Raw genomic sequence first — 10,500 nt, 5'->3', positions numbered from 1 at the left:
GGATTGGGGGCTGGCTCCCAGGGCGGGTGTGATTGTCTCTCACTGCGGTGTTTCTAGCTCTCTCTCCTTCCTTTCATCTCCAAAGTCAATAAAAATAGATCTTTAATAAAAATAATAAAGACACACGCAGGCCCTCCCCACATAGCCCTCCCCACGCGGGGCATCTGGTCCCACTGAGGGGAAGGGGGTCCACTGCAGAGGGAGGGCTGAGGGCACGGGGGGGGGACCGTCCCCTGGAGCTGGGGGGGGAGTGGCCCCGCCAGGAGGGAACTAGAGCAGAGGCGGGGCTCATCCAGCAATAAAAGGTGCCAGCGCCTTGGCAGCGGGACCCGGGATGCCGCCAACCAGAGCAGCCGCTGCCATGGGGCTCATGGTCCTGGCCCTCGCCCTCCTGAGCACTGCAGCCGTCACGGCCGACAACTGTCCAGGTGAGCCAGGCGCCCAGCGGGCCGGCCTGACCAAGGTCCCAGAGCTGAGAGCCTCCGCACAGACCACTGCCTGCCCCCTGCCGGGTCCTTCCAGAACATTCTTCTTCAGACTGAGGCTGAACCACCCTCTGCAGGGGCACCTGTATAGGGGTCCTCCCACGAGGGAAACAGGTGGTATGAGGGGGGGAGGCTGGAGAGTGCCCCCTCCCCCAGCCCAGGTCAGTGCAAGGTCGCACCCAGCGCTGGGGGCCTTGAGCCTCGGGGGACAGGCGGCCCCACTGCTCCCCGAGGTGGCACAGCAAGAGGGCAGGGTCTCAGGGTCCCCACGGGCCCGACCTCCTTTCCTGGCCCAGGAGCTCTCCAGGGGCCGCCACCCCACCCTCCAGAGTCTCTGGCTGTGGGCGGGGCTGGGACCCGGGACCAGGTGCCGCCTCCCAGGGCCCCGGGGCCTGCAGTGCGGCCTGTGAGGAGGTGGGAGAGAGCATGTCCCCCTGTGATGGGAGAAAGGCCGCTGAGTCGGGAGGAAGGACACCCGGGCCTCACGGGGACGTCACGCTGAGTCCATGTTCTCCCCTCAGCGCGTCCTATTTTCTTCATTTAAAACAAAAGGATTTTTAAAATTCATTCATTTGCCAGAGAGAGAGGGAGGGAGAGACGTGGATTTGCTGTTCCCGATGCTCGCGCCCTGATGGCGATCGCGCCCACAGTCTCAGCGACCTGGATGGCGCTCTGACCGGCCAGGCCCCACCAGGGCCTCTCATTGTCCCCGACCCCCAGGTGCCCTGTTGTTAATGAGCAGAAATTAAGCGAATGCAGAAGTGAGGTCCCCATTGGCTCCGCCCAGGGGGGACCTGCAGGGGACAGGCCCCCGGACCATGTGACCCCAAGGGGACCCCGAGAGGCGGCGGGTTTCTGGGTCCCCACACACTCCTTAGAGGCCGTGTATTTGTGATGGACACACTTGAATTCCTAGACGCAGATGCCGCTCTGGCTCCAGTTCTTGGGGGGCTGCTGTGTGTCCTCGGATCACAGGGACCCCCACCCTCCGCACCCTCCAGCCCGGGATTCCCAGGCCACGTGCCCGAGGAATGGGGGTGACACACGGCACTGCCCCCGCCCCCCGCTGTCTCACAGATGCGGGGGCTGCACTCACTGGACGGGCCACAGTGGGGGGAGCTCTTCCTAAGGTCTCACACATTTGCATCAGCCACTCTGACCCCCAAAGCCTCCCTCAGCTCTCACTCTGCAGCCGGGCACAGAGCCCAGAGGGGCTGAGTGACTCCCTGAGGACATACAGCCTGAGGAGCGGGGTTCCCCGGGGGCAGGAGGACCCCGAGTCAGGGCCCACCACCTGGGGGAGGACCGACCACAGGCTCAGCAGAGGCTGGACCGCCTCCCCTCCAGGCTGGCCTTCCAGCTGAGGCAGGTGGCCTGGGCACAGCCATCTGCCAGGCCAGGTCCCCATGGTGGCAGGTCCCATAGGAGGGCGGGGGGCAGCGGCCCAGGTTCTCACGCTGACGGGCGCTCGCGCTTCTCTGCAGAAGTGAAGGTGCTGGGGCTGGAGGCCGACAAGCTCACCATCCTCCGGGGCTGCCCGGGGCTGCCCGGGGCCCAGGGGCCCAAGGGAGAGGCAGGCGCCGACGGCAGGAGAGGTGAGTGCCCGGGTGAGGAGGACTGGGCCTCGTCCCTGCCCAGGGAGACCCAGCAGGGTAGGATCCCCTGCAGGTCTCAGGAGGGGCCTGGGGCTTGGTTCCCTGGGATGTGGGTCCCCGTGGGAGGGAGCTGGTCTTGGGTCACCAATGGAGTACCCGGGCCTGTGTGCGCGGCCAGCACGGCTCCTGGTGATGACGCACCTGCTTCGGGGGACCCGGCTGGACTGTCCTCCCTGCCCTCCCTGGTCCCAGCTGAGCCCTGGGGGTCCTGTCTCCAGGGGGAACCACAGCGGGTCCCGCAGTCACAGCCAATGGAAACGCTCAGGTTCCCCGGATGAAGGCAGAGCTGGTCTCGGGCCTGGTCCCCTGGGAAGGCCCCTGGTCGCAGGTTCGGGCCTCTGACTGGACAGCGGGGACTAGGAGGGCTGGGGTCCGAGTCCCCTCCCTCTGGTTCCCGAGGGTCTAACCTGAAGCGTTAGGGGTCTGGGTCCTGTAGTTTGCTCACTGACATGTTTGAATTTGCAGGAGAACCAGGCCCAGCAGGAGTCCCTGGGAAGGCGGGACCCCCCGGGCCCAAAGGTAACTCAACAAGGAGCATGGAGGGTCCGGGCAGGACCCCCAATCCTCCCAGGGACAGGGAGAGAGGACGGGCACTTCCCGGGTGTCACATGGAAAAATTTCTAACCATAACCTAATGGTAACCATAAACCTTTCCTAATCCCTAACCCTAACCCTAACCCTAACCCTAACCCTAACCCTAATGCTAACCCTATCCTTCACCGTAACCCTAATCCTAACCCTAACCCTAACCCTATTCTTATTCAAAATCCTAACCCTAAACTTATGCCAAATCCTAATCCTATCCCTATCCCTAACCCTAAACCTATCCTTATCCCTAACCCCAACCATAACCCTATCCTTATGCCTAACCCTAAGTCTATGCTTATACCTAACCCTAACCCTAACTCTACCCCTATCCTTATCCCAAACACTAAACGTAACCCTAACTGTAGCCCTTTCCTAATCCCTAACCCTAACCCTATGCCTAATCCTAAACCTAACCCTAACCTTATCCTAATGCCTATCCTAACCCTAACCCTAACCCTATCCTTATCCCTAACCCTAACCCTGTCCTTATCCCTAACCCTAACCCTGTCCTTATCCCTAACCCTAACCCTAACTCTGCCCCCAACAGGGTGCTCCCTCACCCAGGGCCTGGGTCTGTGTCCACAGCACCCAGGGGGCCCAGGCCGGATCCTGACCCCAGCCCAGCACTGACCCGGCACAGAAATGAGACCCGGCTCCCTTACCCCATGACCTGTCCCGCCCTGGGCTCTCTCGGCCCCAGGAGGGGTGGGGACAGGCAAGTCCTCTGGCTGACGGGGTCTGGCATGAGCCGTGTCATCTCCTTGAGCCTGTGCTGACCCTCCTCTCTCTGCAGGAGACCGAGGGGAGAAGGGCGCTCGTGGAGAGAAAGGTGAGGCCCTCCCCCCCTCCCCAGGGGTGGCTTCCGGGACCCTGAACACAAGGGGGTTCCCAGGGTGTGGAGCAGGGGCTGGGTGGAGAGCAGGCCCTTCCCTCTGCGGGAGGGTGTGGAGGGCGGGATGGGGACCACACTCCTCCCCGAGCCTGTGCAGCCCATCCCTCCCGTCCCGGCCTCGGACCCCTGAGCAGGGCCGGCCCCGTCCTCCCGGGACTCTGCCTGGGGCTCCAGGAAGTTGAGCAACTATTATAAGGCAATGTCGGCCAGAGGCTGTGAGCCAAGCTGTGGTCACAGATCAGCAAATATAGAATACTAGAGGCCCGGAGCACAAAATTTGTGCATGGGAGTGGGGTCCCTCAGCCTGGCCTGCACCTTCTCCAATCCAGGACCCCTCAGGGGATGATCAGGCCTAAAACGGCAGTTGGGCATCCCTCTCGAAATCCAGGACTGCTGGCTCCTAACCGCTCACCTGCCTGCCTGCCTGATCACCCCTAACCACTCTGCCTGCCTGATCACCCCTAACCACTCTGCCTGCCTGATCACTTCTAACCCCTCTGCCTGCCTGCCTGATGCCCCTAACTCCCTAACTGCTCCCCTGCTGGCCTGATTGTCCCTAACTGCTCTCCCCTGCCAGCCTGATCGCCCCTAACAGCCTCTGCCTTGGCCCCTGACACTACGGCTTTGTCTGGAAGGACGGACGGAAGACATCTGGTCTATCTGGTCTAATTAGCATATTACCCTTTTATTAGTATAGACTAGAGGCCTGGTGCACAAAATTCATGCGGCGGAGGGGGGTGTCCCTCAGCCTGGCCTGCACCCTCTCCAATCTGGGACCCATGGAAGGATCTTCTATTGCCAGTTTACAGGGATTGGGCCTAAACCGGAAGTCGGACATCCCTCTAATCTGGGACTGCTGCTGCTGGCTTCTAACTGCTCACCTTCCTGCCTGCCTGATTGCCCCTAACTACTCTGCCTGCCAGCCTGATCACCCCCAACTGCCTCCCGTGCCGGTGTACTCACCCCCAACTGCCCCCCCTGCTGGTCTGCTTGCCCCCACCTTCCCTCCCCACTGGCCTGCTCACCCCCAACTGCCCCTTGCTGGCCTGCTCACTCCAAACTGCCCCCCCACAGTCCTGATCACCCCCAACTGACCCCCACTGACAGCCTGCTTGCCCCCAACTGGCCCCCCTGCTGGTCTGCTCATCCCCAGCTGCCCCCCCACTGGCCTGATCACCCCCAATGCCCCCCCCCACCAGCCTGATCACCCACAACTGAACTCCCCTCTTGGCCTCTAACCTCCTCTACCTTGGCCCTGCCACCATGGCTTTATCCAGAAGAACGTCCAGAAGGTCTCCTGGAAGGTCTCCCAGTCTAATTAGCATATTACCATTTTATTAGTATAGAGGCCTGGTGCACAGGTGGGGGCAGGCTGGTTTGCCCTGAAGGGTGTCCTGGATCAGGGTGGGGGATCCCTTGGGGTATGGGGCAGCCTGGGTGAGGGGTTGAGGGCTGTTTTCAAACTGGCCACACCCCCTTCAGGGTGGGGGGTTCCTGCTGGGGTGCCTGGCCAGCCTGGGTGAGGGGCTGAGGGCCATTTTCAGGCTGGCCACGCCCCCTGGCCACCCAGGCCCCCAGCCCCTACTTGAGCAGCGGCCAGGGCAGGCAGGAAGCTTTGCTTCCTCTGTCACCGGGGGCAACCCAAGCCTCCAGCTCCATGGCCGCTGCCATCTTTGTTGGGTTAATTTGCATACTCACCCTGATTGGCTGGTGGGCGTAGCGGAGGGGTGGTCAATTTGTATGTTTCCCTATTATTAGTGTAGCCTAGAGGCCCAGTGCGCACGAAATCGTGCACGAGTAGCTCACTACCACTTGCCTCAGCTGGCCGCCCCATCCATTGCTGTCCTAGCTCCCTGACCCCACCCTCCACTGATGGTAACTCTCCGCCACTAGTACCTCACGCCCTGCCCTCCACAAGAGACACTGCTCGTTTGGTTGTGACGCCATTACAGTGTGACAGCCATGGGCCTTTTATATAAGAGACTAGAGGCCTGGTGCACAAAAATTTGTGCACTCGGGGGGAAAGGGGGAGTCCCTCAGCCCGGCCTGTGCCCTATCACAGTCTGGGACCCCTCGGGAGATAACGTCCTGCTGGCTTAGGCCTGCTCCCGGGTGGCAGAGGGCACGCCCAATCCCTAGGTGCAGCCCCTGGTCGGGCTCAGAGCAGGGCTGATTGGGGAGTTGGGGCACCGCCCTGTCATGCACAGAGCAGGGCAGATCGGGAGGTTGTGATGCCACCCTCAGTCAGGCTCAGGGTAGGGCTGATTGGGGGGTTGGGGCACCGCCCCCTATCACACTCAAGGCAGGGTGGATGGGGAGGTTCGACACCTCCCCTTGTGACGCACAGAGCAGGGCCAATCAGGGGGTTGGGGCACTGCCCCCTGCACAGAGCAGGGCCCATCAGGGGAGTTAGGGCACCGCCCCCTGTCACACACACAGCAGGGCGGATCAGGGGGTTGGGGTGCCGCCACTTCACACTCAGGGCAGGGCCAATGGGGAGGTTATGGCTCTACCCTGTCACACACAAAGCAGGGCCCGGGGGGGGGGGAGGTGTTGGGGTGCTGCCCCCTGTCACGAACAGAGCAGGGCGGATAGAGAGGTTGTGGCCCCGTCCCGTCACACACAGAGCTGCAGGGCCATCAGGGGGTTTGGGCGCTTCCCCCTGTCACGCTGATCCAGTGCCAGGAGGCCTCGCGGCTCCACTGATCCCGGTGCTGGGAGGCATATTACCCTTTTACTATATAGGATAGAGGCCTGGGGGCTGGCTGGTTTGCCCTGAAGGGTGTCCTGGATCAGAGTGGGGGTCCCCACTGGGGTGCCTGGCCAGTCTGGGTGAGGGGCTGAGGGCTGCTTTCAGGTTGGCAATTGACTGAAGCTCCCAACCACTCCTTTTTTTCTTTTTCTTTCTTTTTTTTTTATTCTGGGCCAGCTTTAGCTCTGGCTCTAGCTCTGAGGCTTCTGCTGCTATAATGGAAACAATGTATAACTCTAGCTCTGAGATCCCGGGTGGCTGAAAGCTTTTTTCTGGGGTTTTGTTTAGCTTCTATATTTGCAACATAGTTTCTTAGAGTTGTAGCTCAGAGGCCGGCAAGGCAGGCGGGGAACGTTGGAGTCCGCAGTCCCTGGATCAAGCAAGCCTCATGTTCGCTTCCAGCTGCCTGGTTGCCGGCTGCCATCTTGGCTGACAGTTAATTTGCATAAGGATATGCTGATTAGCCAATGGGAAGGGTAGCGGTCGTACGCCAATTACCATGTTTCTCTTTTATTAGTGTAGATGTGCCCTGAACTACACATAATACGTGTTGTAAATGGGTATGTGACCATTATACATTAATATGTTCCACGAGCTTGCAGAGAATTGATGAAATAGAAAATCTTACTCCATATTCCCTGCAAAATGTTCAGAAAAGTGCCCAGAACATACAAACCACTGGTAACTCCTCCCATGACCCAAGACAGTCAACCCCCCCCCAAGGCTCACCCCACTGTGGTCCGAGGTGCAGACGCCCCTTCGCTGCCCTCCCCACCGAGCAGCCCACTCTCCCCGTGTCCCCGAGGCTGCCCTGGGGCCCAGGAGGCAGCTGAGGCTCAGACTCCGCCTCCCGGGAGCACAGCTAGGGGCCTCCCCAGGGGCAGGCTGGGCCTTGCTGGGGGACCAGCCTCCTTGGAAGCATCTAGAAGGGCGTCCATCTCCTCCTGGTGCTGAGGGGCCAGGGCTTGGCCATCCCGCCTCTCACGGGTGTTTCCTCTCCCCCAGGAGCGTCGTGGGAAGCTGAGCGATGTGACACAGGTGGGCGACCAGCCGGGTCCGGAGCCCAGTTTGGCCCGAGGTGGCAGGTGTGCCAGGCCCGCCCTGCAGGGAGCATTGGCCTGGGGTCCCCCATGCAGCCCATCAGCCTGCAGGCCCAGAGGCCCCGCCCCTGCCTCACCGCTGGCCAATCACATGGGACAGCACTCAGCCCCGCCCTGTTCTCCAACCTTAGGGACCCCATTGACAGTCCTAGTCTCTTGCCCCCAAAATATGAGAACCCCAATGGCCGGTGCCGGGGGACCAAGGTGGGGGCACCCTAGGGGGGAGGGCCCTGCAGACAGGGCCTGTCCGTCACAGCTGATGGCCCTGGTGGGGTCTCTGTCCAGCCCCGGAGCCTCCTGCCCACGCAGACCCCACGGTCCCGCCCTCCCTCCGGCCCGGGGGCCTCCACGTGCTGCTTCCCTTCCCAGGACCTCGAAGCTGTAGGGAGATGCGCACCAGGGGCCACACCCAGAGCGGCTGGCACACCATCTTCCTGCCCGACTGCCGGCCGCTGACCGTGCTGTGCGACATGCACACGGACGGCGGGGGCTGGACCGTGAGTGCCGGCGTCGGGAGGGCGGTGCTGTCCTCAGGGGGTGGCTGCAGGGCCCGGGCCTGGCTGACCAGGCTCCACCCCGAGGACCCGGGCTCCGGCCCCTTGTCACTGTCCAGGCCCCTGTGTCTGGGGCTGCCCCTTCCCAGGGGACGGAGAGAACCCGATAGGGTGCCTGAACCTGTTCGTGGGCCCGGCCCGAGGGAGCCCCGTGCCTCCAGGTGTGGGCTCCGGGCCGTGGCCTCCCCTCTCCCAGCTGCCACGTCCTCCTCGGTCCCACGTGGGCACCGTCTGCCCGCCCGGGGTCTGGGCTGTGGGCTGGGCCGTGCTGGGCGGCAGCGCCGTCTCCCCTCCCCCAGGTGATCCAGCGCAGGGTGGACGGCTCCGTGGACTTCTACCGGGACTGGGCCGCCTACCAGCAGGGCTTCGGCAGCCAGCTGGGCGAGTTCTGGCTGGGCAACGACCACATCCACGCCCTGACCGCCCAGGGTAGGGCCCGGGCCGCGGCCTGGGGGTGAGGGGCCCAAAACCCACCTGCCCCGACCTCCGACCTGGGTGGGCCACCTGGATGGAGGCCACTTCTCCGCCCCACCACGTGCCGCCTCTGAGGACAGGAAGGTCCCAGCGGGATGGCGGGCTTCATGGCCAGAGGAAGTGGGTTTGGGGGGCAGACCTCCACCGGTTATGGCCGCTGGCATCTCAGAGGCCAACCCATGGGGACACAGAGGCCCTCATTGGGGTTCGGCCCAGTGCCCAGCCCTGCCCTCGGCGCCCACCGAGCCCTGTCCCTGAACAGACACAGGAGACGGCCACTTTCTCGAGGCTGTGGTGACCAACCCCCCGCTGGAACGCTGAGGGCACCCTTCTCTCGGGGGCTGGAGGGAGGGCTGGTGTTTCGTTCAGGACCGTGGGAGCACGTGCCCCAACCCCTCAGCGACCTGGACTTTCTGGGGGACCTCGAGGGACGTCCTGGATGCCCAGTGCCAGGTCCCCTGAGCTTCACCCACGTCCTGGCAGGTCAGGGTCCCTGCTCCCGGGACTGAGGCCCTGCCCCCCGCAGGCACCAACGAGCTCCGTGTGGACCTGGTGGACTTCCAGGGCACCCACCACTTTGCCAAGTACCAGTCGTTCAGGGTGGGGAGCGAGGCCGAGAAGTACCAGCTGGTCCTGGGGGCCTTTATTGGGGGCAACGCTGGTGAGTGTCAGCCACATGGTGGGGGTGGGAGTCGGGGGTGGGCAGCGGGAGGTGGGCAGTGGGGGTGGGCAGCGGGGGTGTGCAGGGGGGTGGGCAGTGGGGGTGGGCAGTGGGGGTGGGCAGTGGAGAGTGTCTGGGCGGGTCCAGGCTCTGTGTCCCTGGGGCCTGGGCGGGGCCTTGGCCTCACCACGTTCCTCCATCCACACGTTGGTATAACCCGCCTCCACCTGGATGCGCCCATCACGATGGCGGGACATACGGGCTACAAAGTGCAGGACCTGAGCGTCTCCCTCCTGACCGCCCGCATTGGAGCAGGTGGACAGGACGCCCGGGTAGCTCCGCTCATGGCGCACGTCCCACCTGTGTGGCCCGAGAGACCTGGACGTCTCGAGCAGTGGCCTCCCCTCTACGGGGCACCGTGCACAGAGCAGAGGGGGGGATTCCGAGGCCGAGGATCTGCCGACTGAGTGTTCGCTGGCGTGCGCGGCACCATCAGATTTCACAGCGCACGATGCGCAGCTGGACAGCTCCAGCCGGACCTGGTGCTGGCACCTCCTGGCACTGAGTGTAAGCGGTTCCGCTTCTCCCCGGCAGGTGACTCCCTGACAGCCCACAACAGCTCCCTGTTCTCCACCAAAGACCAGGACAACGATGGAAGCTCCACCAACTGCGCTGAGAGGTACCAGGGCGCCTGGTGGTACTATGACTGCCACTTGTCCAACCTGAATGGGCGCTACCTCGGGGGCTCCCACGGGAGCTACGCAAATGGCATCAACTGGAAGTCAGGGAAGGGGTACAACTACAGCTACAAGGTGGCCGAGATTAAGGTGCGGCCCGCATAGGTTGGTGGGCGGCCTGGAGCGTCTCCGAGCAGGTCCCACGCCCCCAGCAGGGGCACACGAGTTCCTCACACAAGGCGGAGCTCACCCTGGCCCCACCCCCTGGCCCATCACGGACCCTCAGCTTCGAGACCCCGACTGACTCCCACCTTCCTCTCCCGCCTGCCAGGGTGAGGGTGACCCAGACCTTGTGCACTGCACGCATCCTCAATAAAGCTTTACTTCGCTCCGCAGGCACACAGATGCCAGTCTATAAATATTTCTCTCTTTTCTGTGACCAGCACAGCTAGAGAGCAGACGGGAGTCCTGAGTAGGGGCAACAGGGGATTGAGAAAATGAAAGAGACAGACACAAAGACAGTAGGGAAAGCTAGGACAGGGTGGGTCAGCTGCCCTCTGATGGAGAGACAGGGTCCCAGAGCAGATACAGCGGGTTTATATTATACAGTAAGTTACCAGGAAGTTTTACTAAAGTTTAAGATAAAGAAAATATGTGCATTC

At 62.6% G+C, this 10,500-nt stretch overlaps 1 protein-coding gene across 1 annotated transcript; it reads left to right on the top strand.

The window, feature by feature from the left end:
* Nucleotides 1–343: 343 nt before the first annotated feature.
* On the top strand, nucleotides 344–10,233 carry LOC139020361 (ficolin-2-like). The gene is made up of 9 exons (XM_070429985.1): nucleotides 344–428; nucleotides 1,970–2,080; nucleotides 2,606–2,659; nucleotides 3,522–3,557; nucleotides 7,378–7,410; nucleotides 7,842–7,969; nucleotides 8,326–8,455; nucleotides 9,027–9,161; nucleotides 9,756–10,233. Exons 1-9 carry the CDS (start codon nucleotides 362–364, stop codon nucleotides 10,001–10,003), a joined length of 942 nt encoding a protein of 313 aa, XP_070286086.1. The 5' UTR covers nucleotides 344–361; the 3' UTR covers nucleotides 10,004–10,233.
* The last annotated feature ends 267 nt before the right edge of the window (nucleotides 10,234–10,500 follow it).

This window comes from Myotis yumanensis, unplaced genomic scaffold (genome assembly GCF_028538775.1).
Source record: "Myotis yumanensis isolate MYYU_CA2020_CCGP unplaced genomic scaffold, mMyoYum1.0.hap1 SCAF_12, whole genome shotgun sequence".
Taxonomy (NCBI): Eukaryota; Metazoa; Chordata; class Mammalia; order Chiroptera; family Vespertilionidae; genus Myotis; species Myotis yumanensis.
Note: the sequence above shows the minus strand (reverse complement) of the source record. Positions and strands in the feature narration are given on the sequence as shown.

Bases quoted from the DNA above. Each gene is read 5' to 3' on its own strand.
- LOC139020361 (XM_070429985.1), top strand. From the start codon at position 362: ATGGGGCTCATGGTCCTGGCCCTCGCCCTCCTGAGCACTGCAGCCGTC. The intron at 2,660-3,521 runs GTAACTCAACAA...CTCTCTCTGCAG, and splicing joins GGGACCCCCCGGGCCCAAAG to GAGACCGAGGGGAGAAGGGC. The intron at 3,558-7,377 runs GTGAGGCCCTCC...CCTCTCCCCCAG, and splicing joins GGGCGCTCGTGGAGAGAAAG to GAGCGTCGTGGGAAGCTGAG.